This window comes from Xenopus laevis, chromosome 8L, assembly GCF_017654675.1.
Source record: "Xenopus laevis strain J_2021 chromosome 8L, Xenopus_laevis_v10.1, whole genome shotgun sequence".
Classification (NCBI taxonomy): Eukaryota; Metazoa; Chordata; class Amphibia; order Anura; family Pipidae; genus Xenopus; species Xenopus laevis.
The window spans coordinates 87,100,074-87,125,043 of NC_054385.1; the positions used below are offsets into that span (position 1 = coordinate 87,100,074).

At 41.0% G+C, this 24,970-nt stretch overlaps 1 protein-coding gene across 8 annotated transcripts in view; it reads left to right on the top strand.

Annotated features, from left to right (window-relative positions):
- The first annotated feature begins 2,314 nt into the window (after positions 1-2,314).
- Positions 2,315-24,970, top strand: part of trim9.L (tripartite motif containing 9 L homeolog) — a 60,219-nt gene continuing 37,563 nt past the window's right edge. For 2 of the 8 annotated variants that reach the window (XM_018230543.2, XM_041573053.1), the window contains exon 1: positions 2,318-3,340. In XM_018230543.2, the coding sequence (XP_018086032.1) occupies positions 2,507-3,340 (834 nt within the window). In that variant the 5' untranslated portion in view covers positions 2,318-2,506. Of the gene's footprint in view, positions 3,341-24,970 lie in introns of all 8 variants that reach the window. The other 6 variants (XM_041573051.1, XM_041573052.1, XM_018230541.2 and 3 more) reach the window with 6 other exon arrangements.

A 24,970-nucleotide genomic window follows, 5' to 3' on the forward strand; every position in this document is an offset into this window, starting at 1 on the left:
GAAAGTGAAAATTTTAATTTTAATCTTCAGTATTAGAAAACTGGTAAAAAAAAAAAGTTGAAAGTAATTTGAAGCCCTTTTAAACACAAAGGAATCACTTGAAACAAGGACACAAATTAGCTTTGGATGGCAATAGCATAGATGTGCTGTTTGGATTCTTGTGTATAAGACTACACTGTGCATTTTGTCCTTTGTTTTTGTATGGAAAAAAATGTTAGCTAGAGCTAGCTCATAAAGCAATAGCTATTATCTAATAGAGAATTAATGTGGGATATAGGCTTTACATGGGCCATTAACTTTTCTCATTTTAGCAGCAGATCAAGATAACCAAGTACTTTAAAATGATTAATAACAAATGCATTGTGATTAAGCACCCATCTTAGCTATTCGAAGGTACAAACTCTAATAGGAGAAACCAATGCCTACATTCAAGGGATATTCAGGAAATAGTCTTTCCCTCCAACAAGCCTCATATGACATACATACATACACTGGAAACTGTATTTTACAAAGACTAGGCCATCATAACAGTTGGTACTGAAGGTAAAGGATTTAAGCACATGTACAAAGAATAAGTATGATAGGTTGTATAGGATCACCATTGAGGGGGTACACGGTGCACACCAATCAGGGGCAACATGGAAGAAGAGGCACAAAAGTGCAGGTTGTAGGTCACAAAGTGGATGGGGTTTGGGTGAATCATGGGTAAAGTTCTGATTTATATTTATTCTGTGGGGCCCCCTGATTACTGATGGTGGTCCTGGGGATATAAATAGAATTACAGTAAAAAAAGAAAAATGTGGTGGTGGCTTTAATCCACAGTGGTGATATTCCAGAGAAATACCAATTCTCGTCGGCACACCACTTACTTTCTTTCCATAGGGTGCATTCAACTCCTCAGGCTACCTCCAAGCCAATTTCTCATACATGAATTCCCATAGGGAGGAAGCACACCAGACACTTGGTTTTGCCTTTTAGAACATTTATTCCAGCACAAGCTTTCGGGTCAACCCCTTCCTCAGGTGCAATAAATATTCCAGAGAAATCCTGTTCCTACATCCCAAGTAGTTTAAAGAAGAACTAAAGCCTAACTAAAGAATTAGGCTTGAAATGTTGTACATTATGTTTTGGGTTTTTTATACCAGCCCAAGGGAATCATAGCCCTTTAGCAGTAAAGATCTGTGTCTCCAAAGATGCCCCAGTAGCTCTCCATTTTCTTTTGTGTTGATTCACTGCACATGCTCTGTGCTGCTGTCACTTACTGACATTTCCATGAAGGTGACCCCCTGTGACAAGTTTGAAATCCTGGATCATTGCTGCTATTGAGAAGCTGAAACTTTAGGCTGGTGCAATATGTTCATTATTTAAAATATGGCATTTTTATGGTTTAGTTCTCCTTTAAGCGCAGATATTCAGGATGCCAAGAGGTCCGGTTATCACATTGCACCAATTTCTGTGACAGACACACATAATGATGTCATGCAGCAACTCACTGTTCTAAAAACAATCACTGAGAGAGGTAATCAGGAGCCTTTTGGGAATGGTTACCAAGGCCTACCATGCACCCAGAGTCCTGCCATGAATTATAAAAATCTATTTCTGATGCTACAGTGACTAACATTTGGCCTGACATTTAAAGGCAACAGTGGCAGCTTATTGTTACTGTGAGGGTTTTCATGTGAAATATATGGAATATACAACTGCCCAGAATATCTCTGAATATCTGATAGTTAAAGAGAAAGCTGAGAGGCCAGCCATCAAACTCCTTTGTCTTTAAGAGCTTTCTAGCCTGCTGCTTCCAAAGATCAGTAATTGCAAGGCCCATCCCAGTGGGATTCGTGAGCAGTCAGTGTGATACAGTGTGATACATGACATTCACATCTCAGTGACACATCCACAATAATCCCCCGTGGCAGTCTGACATAGGGGTGCCTCTCACTTCTACTGACAAACAGGCCTCTGGTGCCCCCATCACTACATGTTCATAACAAACAGTTCAGAATTAAATAGTTTCTTTGCCTATATGTAATACTAAATGGCATCAGCTGCTGCAGAATCTCTTGGCTGACATATTTCAATCCAGTCATAATAGGGACTGATGCTCGGCAGGTTGCTGTAACCGGGGAGCTTTTGTGACTCCACAGCTGCTATTGCCTTTTGCGGAACCGTCGACCTTTTTCTAGTAGAAATGACCTTGGCTAACGTTGCACAGCCGAAATATTGGGCAGGAGCCTGGGGACAATTAGCCCGGCCGCTTGTACTGGAAGCCAAGGGATGCTGAGGATGCTGCTGCTAGGCACCTGTTAGCTCCGCCAGCTATTTTGACTGACAGCAACGAAAGCCAATAAGGCTCCCAGCTCGCTGTACAGTCGCCCAATTGCTCCGCTGCGTGGGAGGTTCCTGCCTCTGTGTAGCTCCCCGCATTGTCGCGGGCGGGAGGGGAGCGGTAGAAGAGACTTGCCCCGGTCTTCCAACAGAGCTCGGTGCGAAGAGCCAGTGGCACCGTATGGAAGAGATGGAGGAAGAACTGAAGTGCCCGGTGTGCGGCTCCTTCTACAGGGAGCCCATTATCCTGCCCTGCTCCCACAGTCTGTGCCTGTCCTGTGCCCGGAACATCCTTGTGCAGACCCCGGACTCAGAGTCCCCGCAGAGCCGGCGCGCCTCGGGGGTGTCCGATTATGACTACCTGGACCTGGATAAGATGAGTCTGTACAGCGAGGCGGATAGCGGCTACGGGTCGTACGGGGGCTTCGCCAGCGCTCCCACCACTCCGTGCCAGAAATCTCCCAACGGGGTGCGGGTGTTCCCCCCAGCCATGCCCCCTCCCCAGCAGCCCCATCACCACTCGTCTGCTGCACTGCTGCTTCCCATGATCGGCCCCCGCAACTCGTGCCTCACCTGCCCGCAGTGTCACCGCAGCCTCATCCTGGACGAGAGGGGACTGCGGGGATTTGCCAAAAACCGGGTGCTGGAAGGGGTGATCGAGCGCTACCAGCAGAGCAAGGCGGCCGCCCTGAGGTGTCAGTTGTGCGAGAAGAGTCCCAAGGAGGCCACCGTCATGTGCGAGCAGTGCGACGTCTTCTACTGTGAGCCCTGCCGCCTGCGCTGCCACCCGCCCCGGGGCCCCCTCGCTAAGCATCGCCTGCTGCCCCCCGCGCAGGGCCGGGTCAGTAGGAGGCTGAGTCCCCGCAAGATCTCCACCTGCACCGACCATGAGCTGGAGAATCACAGCATGTACTGCGTGCAATGTAAGATGCCCGTGTGCTACCAGTGCCTGGAGGAGGGAAAGCACTCCAGCCATGAGGTCAAGGCTCTGGGGGCCATGTGGAAACTGCACAAGGTGAGTCGCTTGCCTCTAGTTCCACCACCCATTTAATACTGTCATATTGGGCACCTGTCTCTACTACTCACTGCCTGGCCCTCTGCTCATTTACCAGCCAAGTAGTGTGGCCTGCTATACGTAACAGGTAGAGATATTGGCATTTGTAGAAGGCCTTGTTACTGAATGCAGTTCCACTTGTGGCCCAGGGCAGGCTTGATTATTTGATAGGAGCCTCAGCAGCCTGCACCTGTACCACTTAGCATTGCACCAGCATGTTCAGCCACTGATCTGGCCACTAGGGACAAGGCTGAGGCTTCCAACTTGTTGTTCATCTCCCATCTCTACTATTCCTCCAAAAGCATAGCTGATTACTTTTGGGGGGATGGTAGTATTGCCATCCAAGTATGGAAGGTGTCAATGGATTCTGGGAGTTGTAGTTCATCAAGAGCCGGAGAGCTGCAGGTTGGACCCCGTTGTAAAAGCAACAATTAACAAATATCTGGTGTGGTCACCACAAAGTACCACAGCTGCTTTGGGTCCAGGCTAAGTCTAAAGGAAAGTGTTTTTTTTTTTAAAAAAAAAATTGTTTTTCAAGAGGTTCTGATAATTTAAAAACATACATATTGTATTGCTGATTAAAACTCAGGGGTGCTGACAGCTGTTCTTGGTCTATAACTCCCAGCTCCCACTAACAACCGCCCCATTCCCACCTCCCCACACACTGACACACACAATCAGTTATTCATAACTACACACCCAGATGAAATAGCACAGAAAAGGCACCATCTCTGGAATGTACAAGGACCAATCACTGTTCACTATATGGAACCTTCCTACATGATGTCACAAGGCATCCAGGAGTCAATGGAAGTCACTTGTGTGCATTCTTGGGGCACCAGGAGAATGCTGGGAAGGCAGACAGGTGAGCTGCAGGTACGCCTTTCCAGTGTTATTTAATTTATGGATTCAGAAGGTTTTGCTAAAGAAGAGATAGTTGGGCAAAATGAATTGCTGCAGTGGGTGGACTTTATTTAAAATTATCACTATGTTGACCTTGTCCATGAATTGACTTGTAGTTATAATACTATCAGCATAATGTTCTGACTTGTGTTCTTAAAATACTTCAAAAGACTATACTTCCTATAGCCTATGGGATTTCTTGTTATAATAGTAAATGCCCAAACTTAAAAAAGCTTATAAACCTTTTGAAAGTAGTCTCAGTCCTAGTCACCAGGACAATTGACATATAGTCGTTAAGACTACAGCTGTACACTTTGTGGCTGTAAGTGGATGCTGGGAATTTTTCTTCCGCTGTGTTATTGGGTGCCAATCTGATGTGTGCTATTAGGCTCCCTACCCACAACTGCCATAGGTGCCCAAGGGAATCAATGCAACTTTGCCTCCCTAATGACTATGGCACTCATGGAACTTTTTAGCCAATTGCAAAGTGCCAAAATCACCTTCCTGTAGCTCCAATGTATATGAATGGGAAATGTTTAAAAGCAGCAGTACTGACACTTAAGGGTCACCAAAAAGACTGACCCATATGAATTAAATTCCCTCCTATAATTAGGGTTGCCAACTTTTCTGAAAAGATGGCCCTATTAATAACATTGGCATCAAGCATCATTTCTACTGGCCAGGCTTATAAAATACCGCCCTGATGGCAACTGGACCTACAGTTCACGATGGTAGTAAATACAGAGTCATAATTCTTATACAACTCATCCATCTGGAATTCAACTCCTAGAATCTGAAAGGCATATTTGTGCGGAGCCAAAAATATTATTATTCACTCAGGCCATAGATAAGATTAAGAACAACACAAGATTCTGTAGAAGAGGTCAGAAATCATCAATCCACAATGCTCCAGACCTTGGGTTTTCCTGATAATTGGTCTTAGCGTAATTTGGAAATCTTTAAGTCTCCTAAAAAATAATAAAACATTAAATAAACCCAATAGGATTGTTTTGCCTCCAATAAGGTTTAATGATATCTTAGTTAGGGTCACTGTTTTATTATTACAGAGAAAAATGAAATAATTTTTAAAAATTTAAATTATTTGATTAAAATTGAGTCTATGGGAGATGGCCTTTCTGTAATTCAGAACTTTCTGGATCACAGATGCCATACCTGTACTAGTAAAGGTTCAATTGTTTTTTAGTGTGTTTATAATAATTGCATAAATGGGAGCAGACCTTGTGACTGTTGGGGGGGGGGGGGCAGGAAGGATAGGGGGCCCAAAGTGGCACTGACTAAGTTTAAAAAAATATCTTATTCTTTAAGTTTAGAGGGGCCCTAAAATGATTTAGCTGTGGAGTCCAGTAACTTGTAGTTACACCATTGTCTATGTATATGAATCAATGAACTGCTTCCAGTCTTGGATTCATTTGGCTTCAGTCATAATGGGTGTGCCAGGAGGATAAAACATGGCAACAGGCCTGCTGCTCATTGATACAAGTCCTTAGATCTGGCCAGGGGACTCACACTGAGGAAAAGCCAAAGAGAACCATTTATCCTCTTCAGATTTTGGCATTGTCCCTTCAGCAAGAGACAGAAGCGATGGCAGAATTACATGGCAGGCAACCCCCTCTCAGCATAAGAGTCAGATCCCGCACAGCAGTGGCTGCTCCTGCATAATGAGTCTCTTTACTGCTTAGCTTCAGTCCCTGCAATATATTTCACATTAGAGCCAGTGCTGCTAGATATTAATTGAACGTGCTGCTGCTGAACATTTACATAGAGGAAATCACAAGCAAATATCTCACAAACCAGTAAAATGTAGTTCGTAGCTCCCTAGAAATTCTGCCAGACTCTTTGTGATTTATTTACCATATGGGTCTGTATGAGAATCTGGTTGTTATAGTCATAAAGTAAAATGGTTAGAGGGGTGTGCAGCCAGTTAAAGGATCGGTACTTGTGCTTTTCGCATGCAGAGCATGGCTTGCACTTACTGAAAATTGCCATTTATTTTGCCGGCTGACAGCATCAATACTTCAATATTTCAATATGTATTAGCAAAGCAGCCTCAAAATAGTGAATGTTTAACAGCTTATATATATGAAACAACAAATTGTCAGTGATCTATAGAATTCATCTGAATGTATTGCCATGTTTATCCAATACTGGGTATTGTCATTATGTTTATTTAGATAAATTACACCATGAAACTGCATTATTGTAGCATTACCAAAGCCTTTAATTATAGTGGTACCAAGGCTGAAAATATTGTACTGAAAGTACTGAATTGGACTTTTATCAGTGCATGACATCATACAGGGACAGGTCACGGGGTGACTTAATCAGAGGTAGTCCTTAGTCTGAATATAGAACTGTAACGCATTGCAGAGTCCTGTACTGCTGCACATCCTGCAGGTACCAAGCTGATAACGTACTGTATAGCTGAGCACTGATGTCTGCTAGGCACCAGAAAGGCAAGGAGAAAAACTGCTGTTGTATGGAGTGTTTGATGGGTCCTTCAATTGACATTTATTAAATGAACAGGGAGGTAATGCAGTTTAGTCATGCAGATGTAAAGCAGTTTTGTTTCGTAGGCTTGTCATATATCTGATATATATATAGAATTGTCAGCTATATACTGTATGCGTATGCATGTGTATACATTATATAGTGGTGCATACCTAACCTGTAGGTAATGCTTGGATGGTGGGTCTAGATTACACAAAGATGGTGTATGAGCCAGTCTGGACATGACCCTTCAGCATTATTGCCCCTCACTGACATTGCCTCCTATAATGTCGTGAAGAGTTGGGTCAAATAAATGGCTGCACACCTATTTTTTTTGCATTATATTAATTAAATAGACTCATGATAAAGTTCTCTGAGGGTGGCATGCAAAGTCCCAAGTTGCTAGGAACAGTTCCTGCATTCGACTCTGGAACTGTCAAATTGACCAACTGCACAAATGATCCCTCCACCTGAGAGGAATGAACATGAGCTCTTAAATACATCTGTAATAATCGTGCTCTATTGTCTCTTTAAGGAGGTGGTAAATGAACCCTCTGTTCTGAAATTGGCAACTATGGGGAAGGCACATATGCCTTGTGAAGTTAGACTGACAGCTGGTCATTTCTGTGACTCCACTGGATATTTAAAGGATCAGCTAGATAGTCTACTTTACTTCAATTTTCATACTGTTGCTTCAATACGAGGCATCTTTGTGTAAGGGCAATGACACATGGGGTGATTAGTCACAGTGATTTTTGAAACCATGATTTCGGTGACTAATTGCCATAGTGTTAGTAATGGTGATTTGTAGTTACCAGTGACCTACCAGCCGTTATATTCCTACTGGTATAGATTTTGTGGCTCCTTGCTCAAAAAAAGGCCCAGTGTCAACCTGAAGCTCCAGTGGCCTGGGAATAGTACGGTGTATTTTACATGTGGCAACTTGTATGTTTGTGTATGAGAGGGGAGCTGTGGCAATTAGTCACATCGATCTGGGCTATTAAAAATTGTCGTCACCGTGTGTCATTGCCATAAGGGTTCCATTAAAAGCATTACAAGGCAGGTATTTTGACTATATACTTACCCCTATGTGTAATAAAAGGCACTAAGTTTGCTTAAATTAAACAGGTGACCAGTAAATGTCGCCTACTGATTGATTGCTATGGGTAACTGCTCCTGAGCAAACTTAGGGCTTTTTTTTACATAGCCCTTAAAACTCACCCAAAATAATTATTCCAAATCCTATTTTATCATGTTAGTCAAGCAAAATGAACTTTAATTACACTGTATAAATTATTTGAATCTTGTTTCCATCAGTCTGAAACCTCATAATTATAGTAGTAGAAGAAGAAGTGGCAGGAGCCACTTTGTGGACACTGTTCTTAAGGCATCATCTCAAAATCTTGTTTGTGCACCAGAATGGGAACCCGATGTTCATCCCCATGCACTGGTTACACAATTAAATGGTGTAGAGAACTGGGGGAATGTGTGGAGAGCACTGACAACTAGGAAGTGCTGAATGGAAAATAAAAGTAATTGCTTGCCCCGCCTCTATACCCAAGGCATAGATGAGGGGCAGGCAATATTTGATTGACAGCTGGGATTTTAAATGAGTTTACAACAGCTATAAACGCTTTAATAAAAAAAGAATTTGGATTTCATGTTTCATTTGAAAAGGACTTTTATTATACAGCTTTTTGTGTCTGGGTGACAGGTCCACTTTAAAAGTATTAAATTACATATGAGTGGGTAACATGAACACAACTGAAAGGGATATGTGCCCCCCTCACCTCTCAAAATAGTTCAGAGAAAAGGCACCAGTATATTTTCTGTCTGGAGAGACTGAACTGTTGGATCTGTACAACAGTTCAGACATCTTTATAGGGTGTCATTAAATGCACTGATGGCTGGGCAGTAAGGGTGGAATTATCCGTAGCATTTTGCTGTGATGTCATACTGCCATTTCAGCTTTCTGTTACTGGAGGCTTTGCATATCAAAAAACTATTAGTATTCTGTCTTAAGGTGACCATAAACATGCTGATAAAGCTGCCAACAGGCCGAATTGGCAGCTTATTGGCCATTGTATGGGGTCCACTGACGGGCTTCCCCAATCATTATGTGGCTACTAAAAATCAGGCACATATCGATTGGACAGGTTTAAAAATTCCATCAGAGCGAGGACTGCATTGGGTCATTGATGAGGTCCTCACTCCGACCACCTGAATCTCATTGTGATCCAATCATTGGGTCCTAGGGCCCAAGGGTCGGATCATCCTGATACTGCCTATCTCCCAAAAACATTTGCATCCGTAAAGTGCATTTTGCAGTATGCCCTGTGTTTGTAAATGAGCCCTAATATTTTTGTTGTCTTGTAACATTTCATAGCATTAGTTAGGCATATATATGTTACATCTGAAAGTCCATGTTTATTCTAAATATTGCTGTTACATTACAGTTACTGATCAGATTAGGTTACTTTGTTTCTGTACATGTTGTTTCCCTTTTCCCTTTGTATTAAAGGGTTTGTGATGTGGGAGAAGAGACTTTCTGACAGTAGAAAGAGTATACCCCCTGCAATTTCCAGACTCTCAGGATTTTAGCATTCATGTGCAAACAGTAGGGTTAAGGCATTATTAAACTTGCTAGAATAGCAGAAATGTCAATAATCTAGCACAATGGGTAAAGAGCTTCTGGTGCCCAGAAGGCAAATGAAGCATTTTCAATCCACTGACCCTTCAGTGAGGTAATCAGGGCAGAGTTGATTTAGATGCAGACAGACAGGTGCATGCTACATGATGTGTACAAATGAAGCAATTTGGATCTTCGTGTCTGCAAATGCAGCATTGTGCAAAGTAGATGAGATCATTGACTCTGAGTTGCAAATAGTTCAGCAGATACAGTAACCTTACCAGTGGGTGTTTATGTGTCTCTACATCTTGTCTGGTATCATGCTGATTCCACCATTATAAAGATATACACTGCTCATCACTAGTGGTTACACAGTATGACAATTTCAGTGCAGCACAGGTAATCACATTTTGTAGTGTCATTCATTGTGCGTCTCTGATTTTGTTGAATGAATGCTCTTTACCGACAGGCATGGTGTCTTGCAAGATTCTAAAATGATCTGTTATAAATGCTTTGGTAGCTGCACATATATCTATTTAATGTATAGGAGAAGCTTCCGGAATTGATAGCCAGGTAAGTGCAATTATTTGATTTGTTGCCAATAAAAGGATTATTTTGAAGGTAAACAGGATTATGTGTCTTATATTTTAGATTTACCTATTTTGGTATGGAGAATCAATTTGGTGTGAAAATAGGAAGGGCATAATACAAAATGAGACCTAGAGATGGTTCAGAAATATAAAGAAATATAAATGGTGGTGGGGGTGAAGACTGGAGGGTAAAGGGAGAGATCAGTACTGAGCAGGGGGATGCTAAGGGAGAGGGAATGTGTGTAGAATGGGAGGTGAGTCAGGATTTGATGGACAATGAGAATGTGAAGAAATGATAATGACATGAATGTGAATGAGCTGGTGGGGGTTGGAGTGGATAAGGAGAGAAGAGGGGTGTGGGGGCTGGAAAAGCAGGGAGATTATAAGAATAGAGATAAGAAGAAAGTTAATACAAATCACTTTTGTAATGGGGTATGTGGGTGGGGGAAAATGAATAGTATGAGAGCAACACATCAGGGAAGCTTCTTATAATCATTAAGCCTAATAGTAGCCACATTTGACAATTGACTGAATCAACCTTGTATATTGCTCTCTGAATTCTGAGGCTGCCATTCTTGTTCTCATTGTGCAGGCGGCCCTGAGAGTGACAGCACTCGACTATGTGTACAGCTAGAGGGGCTACCTTGTAACCATATTCCTTACGAGAACCTATCTAGGCATTTGGAATAAGCATAACATTATAACTGTATTATTATTATTATTATTATTATAAACATGTATTTATATAGCGCCAACATATTGCGTAGCACTGTAAAGTAACTGTGATTATACAACTACATCACATGAATTACATACATAGAATATATGGAGTAACAAACATCACAATCAATACAGGTACAAAGAGGTGAGGAAGGCCCTATGCATAGGCATACAGTCTAAAGGGAAGGGAGTAATACACAAGGTGTGGGAGTGGGCAAGATCGAAGTAAGTGGGTGAGAAATGTGGTGTTGTATGTGGTGTTGCGTTTGGTAGTTAAGCAGAGTGAGGGTAGGCTTCTCGAAAGAAGTGCGTTTTCAGAGATTTTTTGAAAGCAGAAAGGTTGGGAGAAAGTCGGACAGATCGTGGGAGAGCGTTCCAGAGGAGGGGTGCAGCCCTTCCAAAGTCTTGAATGCGAGCATGTGAGGAGGTAATGAGAGAAGAGTTGAGTAGCAGGTCAGTAGAGGAGCGTAGTAAGCGAGTGGGTGAGTATATAGAGATGAGTTCAGAGATGTAGGGTGGAGCAGAGTTGTGAAGTGCTTTGAAAGTCAGTGTCATTAATTTGAATTTGATTCTGAAAGGTAACGGAAGCCAGTGCAGGGATTGACAGAATGGCGAGGCAGAGGATGAGCGGTTGCTGAGGTGTATGAGCCTCGCAGCAGTGTTCATTATGGACTGGAGAGGTGACAGTCTCTGGAGGGGGAGGCCAATTAAAAGAGAGTTACAGTAGTCTAGACGCGATATGATGAGAGAGTGAATAAGAATTTTGGCAGCGTCTTGGGTGATAAATGATCGTATTTTGGATATGTTCCTTAGGTGGAAGTGACATGATTTAATAAGTGACTGGATATGAGGAGTGAATGACAGGGCAGAATCTAGGATAACCCCAAGGCACCGGGCCTGGGGAGAGGAGGTGATAGTAGAATTGTTAACTATGATGGATACTTCCGGGATGCTACTGGTGTTTCTTGGAGGAAAGAGAACCATTTCAGTTTTAGAGAGGTTTAATTTAAGGTAGCGTTGTGACATCCAGGTAGAGATAGCGGACAGGCAGGAGGAGACGCGAGTTAGGAGTTCTGGGTTGAGATCAGGAGATGAGAGATAGATCTGAGTATCGTCAGCATAGAGGTGGTAGTGGAAACCATACGAATTTATTAATTTGCCAAGGGAGTAAGTATAGAGGGAGAATAGTAATGGTCCCAGGACAGAGCCTTGAGGAACTCCAACAGAAAGAGGTAGGGGAGAAGATGATACTCCATTGTAGGAGACACTGAAGGAACGATTGGTGATGTAAGAAGAGAACCAGGACAGGGCTGTGTCACGAAGGCCAAGCGACTGGAGGGACTGGAGGAGGAGAGGGTGATCTACAGTGTCAAATGCGGCTGAGAGGTCAAGCAGTATTAGTAGCTGTAGAAGAGAAGTGAATGACAGTGTGTACATACGTCAGGACTTGGATTTGGGCATCATTGAATGCATAAGGAATAATGGGATCAATGTAAAAAATAAAAAAATAGAAGATAGTTGAGTGGGTAAATATATATATATATATATATATATATATATGTGTGTGTATATATATATATATATATATATATATATATATATATATATATATATATATATATATATATATATATATATATATATATATATATATATATATGCTTTGCCCTTACATGTATATATTAAGTATATTGGGGATGCTAGATTTACAGTAAAAGCATCAGCTTTTGAATAAAGGCTTTAAGCAAAAGACAAATTATAAAATAGCTATAAGGAAACCATTTAAAGTTTAAGTGTTGTTATAGGGGGTTGTTCACCTTCCAAATACTTTTTTTCAGTTCAGTTGTTTTCAGATTATTTGCCAGAAATAAATACTTTTTTTCAATTGCTTTCCATTCTTTATCGTATGTCCAAAATCTAAGTTCAAATTTCAATGTTCCTGTGTCTGGTGTTTCAGTCTGTCAGCTCAGTAATTCAAGTGCAGATTCTGAACTGTTACAATTAGTTGATACATTTCTCAGCAGCATCTCTGGAGTATTAGCAACTATTGTATCAATTCTGACAGCTGCTTTTAATGAAACTCAATTTAGAACAGTTTACAGCGAGATGTTTATGTAAAACACATAAACAGCATTTAGACACAGGCAGTCAAAACTGCACCAGTGTAAAGTAATAACATCTCGAAAAAAATCTGCAATTAACTTTGATTATTAAACCTTAGATAGAATACAGAAAGCAAATCTCTGATTTGGTGCAAAAGTTGTTTCCATCTTCAAAATCAAACATAAAAAACACAGATCTCAATACAATATATTTAATTCTGATGTTATTGTGGTTTGACCCCTTTGTGAACTGAAATATGTTTTGACCCATTTTTGCTCATAACAGGATTATGGATCTGTAAAAACATTGCCATCAATTTTATAGAGAATATTGACTTTTGGTGCTCCGTTAGTCCGTTAGGAAAAATCTCATGGGGTTCTATCATTCCCCTTTTCAGGTAAATACAGGTTTCTGATACTGATGGCTATCCTTGCTATCATAGTTTCATAGGGTTACTAGTGCCTTGAATGCATGGATTCCTTCCTCAAAGCTTATCTGCTGCAAGCTTCTGCACTATAGTCAGTGCTGGACTGGGACACCAGGGGCCCACCAAAAACCTTAAACCAGGGGCCCACCAAAAAAAAAATTAGGCCAGGGGCCCACTCGTGCTTTTATTTCACTAAACCTCTATTTGCCTATTCTGTTTTCTTAACATACTATAATCTATTATTCCATCTATTTAGCCTCTCTGTTCTCATAGAAATAGGAAATGGCCATGAAATAGGACAAATATTTGGCAGAATGAGGGCCCACTGAAACCTGGGCCCACCGGGAGTTTTCCTGGTATCCTGGTGGGCCAGTCCAACACTGACTATAGTGACTTACCGGTATACTAATAATGGTAAAAGCAACATGGCTGTAGCATGGGTACCCGTGTTACACCCACATGAGAAAGAAGCATATTTCTGCATAATTTCGTTCTTCATGCTGATTCTATTGCCACTCTCTCTTCATCACTGTAATTATTGTACCCATTGCCTGCAGGAGCGACTGCACTCACAGTGATAGTCATGTAAGAGGGCTTGATTGCTGGTGCAGCTACGGGGATCTGACTTGCACTTTTTCAGGCACTCTGTGAAAGCCTCAAGTTGATGCCTGTTGTAATGTAAGGCTTAAAAAGGATTATAGACTCCCTTTAGGGATAGTGTTAATGTCTGTGTTTCTATGCACCTTTCTCAAGTGAAGAAGAAAAGATTTACTGTATGTCAAGGGTCAGTGTTCTGTTTCATGCTTGCAATAAGGTTTGTCTAGTAAGTGCTGGTAGTTGGAGCAGTCCATCTCTTTACAGACATTTATGTGAAAGAAAAGGACTAACAAGTCTATAGGTTCCCATAGTGACTCTGGGGTGGAATGCTTGTAGCAGATGGTGTTTAGGAATCCTCCTCCTTATTCCTGTACCCTAGCAACATATACTTGGGGATGTGTCCAATACTTGCTTTATGCCAAATTCGACACTTACCTCCTCCTACCACCCCCTGCTGTTTCATGCCCATATAACCCCCCCAACCCAAAACACATTGTTCCCAGTTGTCAGCTGTAAGCTAATTAGAGAAACGGAATCTTTTTTTCCTCCGCAACTTGCCTCAGCTAGATCTCTGTCACCAGACATACACTTATTTTGTAAGAAAAGCATAGGGACCGGGGGCCCTTGCATCTGAGCTCTCCCCTACTGTGTTCTATTGTTGGAAAACTAAAAATGAACCACTTGCCTCCATAGTAACCTCGTAGAACAGTTGACATGAATAGTGACATTTTCCCTGCCAGTCTTCTTTTGTAGCCACCATATAAGGTTATTAGGAAACTTTTGGAAATTTAGACTTACTTAAAGGAAAACTATACCCCCAAAATGAATACTTAAGCAACAGATAGTTTATATCAAATTGAATGACATATTAAAGAATCTTACCAAACTGGAATATATATTTACATAAATATTGCCCTTTTACATCTCTAGCCTTGAACCACCATTTCGTGACTCTATCTGTGCTGCCTCAGAGATCACCTGACCAGAAATACTACAACACTAACTGTAACAGGAAGAAGTGAGGAAGCAAAAGGCAGAACTCTGTCTGTTAATTGGCTCATGTGACCTTACATGTGGTTTGTATGTGTGCACAGTGAATCTTACGATCTCAGGGGTCGGCCCTTATTTTTTAAAATGGCAATTTTCTATTTATGATTACCCAATGGCACATACTACTAAAAAAGTATATTATTATAATAATGGTTCATTTACATGAAGCAGGGTTATACACATGAGCTGTTTTACTCAGTATCTTTTAATAGAGACCTACATTGTTTGGGGGGTATAGTTTTCCTTTAAGCTCCAAACAGCAAAACAGCAGCCAACACAGAGTGCTGCTACAAATAAATCAATGATACTTTATAGTTTTACCTGGCCAATCTCATAATTTATCTATGTAGAGGAGCAGAAGTGCGGGTGCATGGGGTGATATTTGGGTTGGTAGTGGATTTCACAAGGCAAAACAGCCTAAACAATTAAAGCTGCCTGTATATTTAAACATTTTAGTACACATATAGCCAGTAGTGATGGGCGAATCTGTACTGTTTCAAATTGCAGAAAAAGTCATGAAATGGAGGAACAGCCTTATAATTCACAGTTTTCTGGGCAACGGGTTTTCTGATATCAGATCCCATATGTCAGACGCACCGGGAGATTGCTTACCTCCCGGCGCATCTCTCGTAGGCTCTCGGTGTGCAGGTGCGCACTTCCGGGTTGACGCTGGCATCATGACGCTGAGCGTCATGACGTCATGAAGAGGCTTCGGATTCAAACTTTGGCGCCAAGTCTTCATTTTGAAAGTGGCCAAGCGAGGTTCTAGTTTACTGTTCCAGCCAAAGCGTTTATTCTGAGATTGTTTTCCTGGTTTAGACTCCTGCTTGACTTCTGACTTTGATTCCTGCCACCTGCCATGAACTTTTTGCCTGATTCTCTACCACGTCTCTTCTAAATCCTTGCCGGTACCTCGTTTACGGACTTGTTGTTTTGTTATGCACTTTCCCTTGTGTTATCACAGGGCCCCAAAATGGTGTCGGAGAACACAATTCTCAGGGTTTCCCTGTGCATATGGAGTGTGCCCATCCCTAAGCAAGGTTCCAGATAACGAGATTGTTATACCATACCTGTACAAATAAACCTGCCAAACTATTTTGTCCATCACTAATAGCCAGCTAAAGTCTACATGTGCCAGCGAATAAATACTAATTACATTGTCTCTATAAAGGTTTTAATGTTCCTCTAAAACTAAGGTTCATTGAAATCTATATGCCTTTTTACCTGGTTAGATGGTTGAGTTAATTGAAATAGCTATAAACTACATGACTTCATATTCCAAGAGACTTGCATCTACTTGATCACTCATCAGTTCTTTTAATCATCTAGAAGGGCTGCACAACAAATCTGTTTTGAAATCTCCATGGCTTTTGTTATCCTGTAAATTGCCTTTTTCATGCAGACTTAAGTTTTTTGGATTGCTGGGGGAAAAAAGGCTCGATTAACTCCAATTACAGCCAATAGCTAGCTTACAAATGGTTCCAGTTGTGTTACCAAAGTCTGATTTAGTATCTTCCAAAAGATAGGTGACATATGATAATATATCCACCATATCTGATGACATTTTCACCGAACTCTCTTCTTACATTCGAAATAGTTTCCCAAATTAATTATTAATGCCATTTTATACAATGCTGTAAATTAGTTAATTAATTTTGCTGTTTTCCCCTAAGGCACTTGGTTTAGCAACTAATTAAAAATGTAAAAAAGGATACCGTTAAAATCTTGTACATCAAAGTAAAACTGCTAATTACTCATTTATGTTATTTGGATCATTCTGTGGCTGTTGACCCCTTGTGATGCATCAGTAGATGATTCTTTAATAAGGGGCTGATTTATGAAGATCTCTTATTGATTTTGATTGATCTGTAATGATTTTGGAATATATCATCCCAAAAAAGGAAGGACACAGATTCTTATTCTAAATCAGTCTACTAGTGATTGATCCTCCCAGAAATCAGAAAGTGATGAGATTTGCATGTAAGGGGATCCAGCATCCCAAACCAGTTCTTATTTTGATTGGTATTGAAATAAAGAATTCCAAAAAGGCTTGCTAAATATTACTAGTTATCAAATTGGTCTAAATAGCATATAAAATTGATTTGCCAGTTGGTTGGATTCCATTAAAGGATATGTAAACCTTTAAAATAAGTGAATGTAAAATTGATGAGAGTGCAATTCTAAGCACAACTTACTCGCCTGGACCATGGTCAGAAACTGACCAGCAGGTGGTGTATCTTGTAACAAAATTCATTCATATTAATAGTACATAGTTCCTTTTAAAACTTGAAATCTTAAAAAACAAAATGAACCGCAACTCTGCATGCTGAAGACTGCATGCTATTAAAGTGAATAGCAACCACCATCATTGGATTTATATGGTAGGGCCATTCACACAGTCAACAATTCCATAAGTAATTCCACTTTTTCCCAATATGAAGATAAAAGCTGGGACAACATGGCCACACAACTTTACCTGGTCAACAAACCTGGCCCTATCTGATGTAGCTAGATTTACAGTGGCGTAACTACTGGGGGGGGGGTAGGTGGTGCCACGGCACTTAAACCCCCTCCCCCCCATGGGGGTCTGATGTAGGTGGTGGCTGGTGACGATTTGTAGGGGACAGCAGATATATCTGGGGGGAGGGGGACAAGAGCAAGGGGTCCAGGTTGCAAATTTGGCTTCCCAGGCCCACGGGTGTCTAGTTCCATATTGAACTTATACATTACAACAATCATAGATAGTGCTTGTTGTAAAGCATCTAGTAAATATTGCCCATGCAAAAGAACGATTGGGATTTCATTTTGTTCAGAAATTGTATGTAGATTTGATTCTAAAGTGACAGTGAGCATCAGTTTCTCTGAAATATATTTTAGTTAATTTATTTAAAAGTTTAAATGTTAATTTAATTAGTTAATTTTAGTTAAGTTTAGTTGCCTTTATGTTTATTGCATAGCATTGAATGGCCAGTTTTAGTGGTCTCTCAGTAAGAGGATTTTATCAAGTATCTTGGCAAAGGCTTTCCTCTGTTTCATCCTGTGCATGACGCAGGAGTGAGTTTGGAATGCTGGTAAAAATTGCTTTCCCAGGTTGATAGAAAGAAAAGGATGGAGAATGGAAGCTGCTGCAGTTCAGCAAAAAATGCAGTACCACAGGTTTACCTTCCGTGGGATAAGTCTTAGCGAACAAAGTCCTCTTTTGCTGTAGTTTAAGATAATAGGTCTCTTTTACGAACTGGAAGGCAGTATACAAAGTGCAAAAACCAGACTAAATCTGCCATTTCTTTTTTCACTTTACATCCAGGCTTCCAACCTAACTGAATTGCCACTGGTCTCTGTGCTCCATTTTATATTGCAAAGACCTGCGCTCCCATGAATACAGTACTGCCTGCTTTCAGTAATAGAGAATTAATAAAAGGCAGGGGGTAGAAGGGGCATAGACGTGCCCCTTCCCACTGCCTACCCATTCCCTAGCTTGTATGCCATTCAATTCAGATGTGTAAATTAGGGAGTGGCCACAGATGCAGGCAGTTTTGGCAGACAGGCGAGCTGCACATGTGCAGTAAAGGGGACCCGTCACCCAAAAAATTATTCCAAATCCTATTTTATCACGTTGGTCCAGCAAAATGAGCTTTAATGACACTTTATCAATTATATGAATCGTATTTCCTTTGGTCTGGGAATACGTAATTACATCAAGCAGGCAGGTGCCATTTTGTGGACACTGTTATTAAAGGGATTCTGTCAGGATTTTTATGATGCAGTTTTTACTTCTAAACAGGGTTGGACTGTATGTTGAGGGGCCCACCGGGTTACAACCCACGGGGGGCCCCCGCGCACAAGCACAAACGGCGCTGCAAAGGATTTTTGTGTCAGGCGACGAAGAGCCTATTTGTTGCTGGGTGGTTAAATCTTTCCTGAATCTCCATGTGTGCCTCTACCCTTGCATCATCTCAAAATCTTGTTTGTGCACCAGAATGAGAGACCCGATGTCCATCCCCATGCACTGGCTACACAATTAAATGTTAAGAGAATTGGCGGAATGTGTGGAGAACAGTGACATCTAGGAAGTGCTCAATGTAAAGTGAAAGTAATTGCTTGCCCCCCTCTATGCCTAAGGCATAGAGGATAAGCAGGCAATATTTGATTGACAGCTGAGTTTCCAACAGCTATGAATGCTTTAATAAAAAAAAAAAAAAAGAAAAGAATTTGGATTTCATGTTTGATTTGAAAATTACTTTTATTATACAGCTTTTAATGTCTGGGTGACAGGTCCCCTTTAACACAACAATATGATAGAGTGCTTCCACCCCTGATCATGTACCCTTTGCGGTACCAGGTGCTATACCAGAAGACCCACTCCTGCCTTGCGGGTCATGTAGATACATAGAAGAAATTCCAGTAGCACACTGATTGCTGAAAAAAGTGTTATATTTATTCACCCAAATACATACAGACAACTTTTATTATACAGCTTTTAATGTCTGGGTGACAGGTCCCCTTTAACAGCATATCTGCTCCCTGAATAAAATAGCAAAAGCCCAGTAAGAGGAAATGGGTTGTTGGTCATAGGCTTTTAATCATGGAGATTTGGCCATAAATGCATGCGTCAGAGGGGATTAACATGGGGTTTAACCCTTAAATGACCAGCTGACTTATCTACTTATATCATCTATATTATTATAAATATTTTAAATATTTTGCTATATTAGTTTATCCAGTTTAGTATCTTTAATAGTGTAATTTGCACAGTCTCCTAAACCCTATCTTATTGTCTGTACACTACCTGCCATAATTTTGAGCACTCGGTCATCTAGTCAAAAGGGTGAAAATATAGTATAATATAGTCAATATAAAACAAAAAAAAAAGAGACTCCAGTTCTCCGCTGCTCCCCCAGCCAGGGCCTCAGTCCCCAGTGTCCCTTATTGTAGCATATGACAAAACAAACAATTGGACGGCACTTCTGGACAAGGCTTATGACTAAGGGATACACTCCCGAAACGCGTTAGGCGATTCACAGCTACCTGCCAATAAAGATTTGTCCAGAAGTGCCGTCCAATTGTTTGTTTTGAAAAGAATATAGACATGGAAAGTTCCTCATGATGCCTTTCTAGCATCATATGTATCTCACACAAACTAGGGAATGCTTTTGATGTCTAACCTGAAGGTTGCCAGCTAAACTGCAACTCCCAGGACCTTTTTAAAGTCTGCCCTGGGAGGGGTAAGCTGTCATTCAACATCTACAGAAAGACAGTTTGGATATGGGCTAGTTAAACCTCGTATCATCCAGCAATTCATTTTGGACACCTACCTATTTTATGACCTTCTTCAGCCCATTAGACATTTTTAAATGCAACGGGGTGGTATGAAAACACTGACAAGATTAATCCCAACACTGTTATGACCATAGCAGAGAACACTGTTAGTACATTTTATCATTTTATATGGGGACTTCCATATTGATCAGCCATAAATATCAGTGAAGAAAATCAGTCTATGAACTCAAAACATGGAGCGGCAAAAAGCCATCTAAAGCCATCTAAAAGCTATCAATGGAAAGGTAAATGTCAGTTTAGCAAAGGATGACCCAAGTATAGGTTAAATGTTATAAAATAAATTCTAAGTACATGTACCTTTCATAAAAATGCAGCCCAGTAGCTATATTAACTATCTCTGCACCTAGAGGGTCCCTAACCTCTCAGAATAGTGGGTGGAATTGAGCTCACTAGAAGCAAGTGCTGTATATTTGTCTGTACAGAAACCAGGGTGCTTTTGTGTAAATTCTATGGGTTAATGAATGCAAGCTCATTGCTATTTCTCTCATTTTCGTTCTGGCATCAGGCTAAGATTCATTGTTACAGATCTACCACTAATCGATAATTTTATTGGAGCCATGAGTGGGAGCTTCTGTAGATCTCTGAGGAAGCTATAAAATGGGTATGTGATTTATATTGCTGTTGCACAGGCATTGTGTGCATAACCTCTTCCAACAGCAAGAAAAAATCCTGTTAATCTCCATGATCTTTTTTTTTTACCATATATTAGGCAGCAGTATCTTCACTTCTGCAGTTCAGCTCTGGAACAGACCAAATGTTTCTCTCTCTTGTTCCCAGAACAACATAAGGTTTTCTTCATTTTAAGTTGTTCTTTTGTCTGACACATGAAAAGTAATGTCACTACAGGCCTATAAACACTCAACATGGAATTGGATTTCAACCTATTTCTGTGGTTTTTGGCAAACGAGAACAGACTTTTTATAAAGCATAATAAACAAATAATTTTATTATAGTGCCAAAAAATGATATAGTTCTCACTGGATCTAAAACAACATCAATGAACTGTGTGGAATAAGTGGCGTATCTACAGAGGAGCTCTAATCATCTGGTAGGAAAGGAAGCCCCCTGTTAGATCCAATATATCTTATAGGGGGGGCTTCCTTTCCTAGCAGATTTATTAGAGCTCACTCAAATTACTGATTCCAGTACAAACAAAAATGTAACAAAATAACTGCATTTTGCACAAATTCTGCATGTAGAGAGACAGGATTTCTGGTAATTTTAATAGAGTGAGCTCTAATACATCAAAATGCAAAATGAGCCCCCTATAAGATATATTGGATCTACCGTAACTGTCAATGATTATCTGACACCCAACTCCTGCATGAAGAGAGAATGAAGAGAAACAGATGCTGAGAGAGGAATAGTGAATATGAACTCGATTAATTCAGAAACAGTAAAGAATTTTTAATTGATTGTATTTAGAAAGTTTCTTATTTCAGTATGCTGAAACTTATATTAAATGTTCATTTTCAGGATAGTTTACCTTTAATATTGATTTAAGGTTTATACAGGTGTAGCTTTATAACAATACCATATCCAAGTAAATAAAGTCAACTGTCAGGGGGATATGGATACGGGATCAGGTATGGGACCTGTTATCTAGAATGCTTGGGTTTTCCGGAAAAAGGGATCTTTCCATAATTTGGATCACTAAAAAATAATAAGTCCAATGAGGATTAATTATATCTTAGTTAAGAACAAGTACAGGTGTGGGATATGTTATCCAGAATATTCAGGACCTGGGGTTTTCCGGATAATAGATCTTTCCGTAATTTGGATCTTCATACCTTAAGTCTACTAGAAAATCATGTGTGAAAAAAAAAAGTCATGTTAAAATATACCCTTAAATCCATATGCCTCATCCTCCCCTGTGGATAATACAACAACCCCACCAACACATGATTAAACACCTTAGGGGCCCTTAACAACAGTTTCCAAATGCTAACAAACCCCAACAACAAACCCCTAACAGGCTTACATTCCGCAGGTAGCGTAGGGCAAACAGAGAATGGCACACACAAGCAGCACTGGGCAAGCAGAGAATGGCACACACAAGCAGCACTGGGCAAGCAGCGAATGGCACACACAAGCAGCACTGGGCAAGCAGAGAATGGCACACACAAGCAGCACTGGGCAAGCAGAGAATGGCACACACAAGCAGCACTGGGCAAGCAGCGAATGGCACACACAAGCAGCACTGGGCAAGCAGAGAATGGCACACACAAGCAGCACTGGGCAAGCAGCGAATGGCACACACAAGCAGCACTGGGCAAGCAGAGAATGGCACACACAAGCAGCACTGGGCAAGCAGAGAATGGCACACACAAGCAGCACTGGGCAAGCAGAGAATGGCACACACAAGCAGCACTGGGCAAGCAGAGAATGGCACACACAAGCAGCACTGGGCAAGCAGCGAATGGCACACACAAGCAGCACTGGGCAAGCAGAGATTGGCACACACAAGCAGCACTGGGCAAGCAGAGAATGGCACACACAAGCAGCATTGGGCAAGCAGAGAATGGCACACCCAAACAGCACTGGGCAAGCAGCGAATGGCACACACAAGCAGCACTGGGTAAGCAGAGAATGGCATACACAAGCAGCACTGGGCAAGCAGAGAATGGCACACACAAGCAGCACTGGGCAAGCAGAGAATGGCACACACAAAGGGGTTGACAAAAGCTGGGGATCCAGCTGAAATGTTAGTCCTTCTTTAATACGTAATTTGTGGAATGTCCTGTGGGTGCAGTATCTCTCTCGGAACCAGAAACTTAACTAATCTTTTCCGGGCACGGGTGCAGGATGTGCACTCCAGACTTGCGGTTTCCTTACCGCATTTGCTGTGTCGCTGTCTTCGGCAGGCCCGGGTGCGATTGCACCCCCTGCGCAACTCTTTGGAACCTTCTACATTAATAAAGCACAATTATTAATTTTTCATTCAATAATAAAGCTTTGTGGAAAGCAAATAAAAACATGACAATTCCCTTTTGTTAACCTTCTTTTTCTCTGTAAAATACCATAGAAGTACTCTATAGGAGTATGCCAAATAACTGTTGGGGGTGATACGGCAAATAATTGGGTCCATTGTCAACATGCCCACTCAAAGTTAGTTAAGTATCCATAGATACTGTATAAACAAAGTCACTAAAAAAAATCTAAATCTTTCCCCTGACAGAGGGGCATTTATACAAAAAATCATAAGTACCAGCACCAAAGAACCAAAGTACATTTATTTGAAATAAAAATCAGCTTTGTGTGTTTTCTTCTTAAAATTGGTTTATTTTAACTGGTTATAGATTCTAATGTAAATTTAAAAACAAATTGAATTAAATAATAACAACATCAAGAAGTGTGAGAATGATCCATCCTGTTGGCGCAAGCAGGGAAGTCACAGCCAGTACCATAAATGCAGGCAATGTACAGCTCTCAGATGTTTCTCCATCTGTTTGGTGATTGCTGTTTTGACACATTTGGCTTTTTTAACTCGTCACATTTCCACTCACTGGCAGCATCTCATGTTTTCTTATATGTGTTTTTGCCAGACTGTTATTGATCTGTTCTTGTTGGAATTGCTGAGCTATGCATTGGCTATATTAAGAAACTCATAGCTGGTGTTTTATGGACCTCGTCCCTGGAAGCAGGATGTGGAGGCCTATTTATCAAAGGTCGGATTTTAGTGGTATTAGAGGTTTTTGAAACCACAACTAAACTCAAACACTATGAATGTCATGGAATTTATTAAGAGCTCTGAATAAATAAAGTATGAATGGTAAATAATGCGCTACAAAAACGGAAAACCTCGAAAAATTAAGGTTTTTTGATCAGTTCCTAAAAATCTGAAAACCTAAAAGTCTTTATTAATTTAAAACAGTCCAATTGACTTCTATAAGACCTAGACAAGTTTTACCTGGTAAAGTATTGTATTAGTGGTTTTCATCGTTTTTACACTTAATAAATTTTTAGAGCTTTTAAAAAAAATAGGAAAAACACAAATGATATGTGGAAAAAAAATCTAAATTCGATATTCATTCTTTTTGGTCCATCATGCCTTCATGTCTTGCAAATAGCTGTGTAGGCTATTGTATTTCCATCCCTTTCACCCTATTACCTCTCATCTCAAGGTTCAGTTTTTACAGATTTTTATGACTTTATGGATATAATCATCAGTACTTTGAGATGTTTTTAAGTAGTGACAATAAATTTGTTATTGCTCCTTGCCTCTTGCCGTACCCTCTGTGCCCCAATGAAGTAGCCCTGATCCTGCAATCAGGGCCGGAACTAGGGGTAGGCAGAGTAGGCACGTGCCTAGGGCGCAAAGCTGGAGGGGCGACAGGCACGCACGTTTTCTGCCTCTGTTATCCCCTAGTCCTGTCCCTGCTCTGGCCGACGTGCGCGTATCTTTGTTTTGCAAAGCGCCCAATACGCGAGTGAGCATGCGCGAAGAAACACAAGTGCACATGCGTGAAAAAATACGAGTGCGCATGCGTGAAAAACAAAGTGCGCATGCACACCCGTATTTTTTTTGCACATGTGCACTTGCGTAATTTCGCGCATGCGCACTCGTGTATTGGGCGCTTTGCCGGGCCAGGCTGCCTAGGGCGCCTGCCCGCGTTGGCCCGTCACTGCCTGTAATGCTAGAAATTCACCCAGACCTCCTCCGTCTTCATTTGCATACTGTATATGGATAAGCATCAGTCCTTTAAGATTATTTATTTATCACCTTC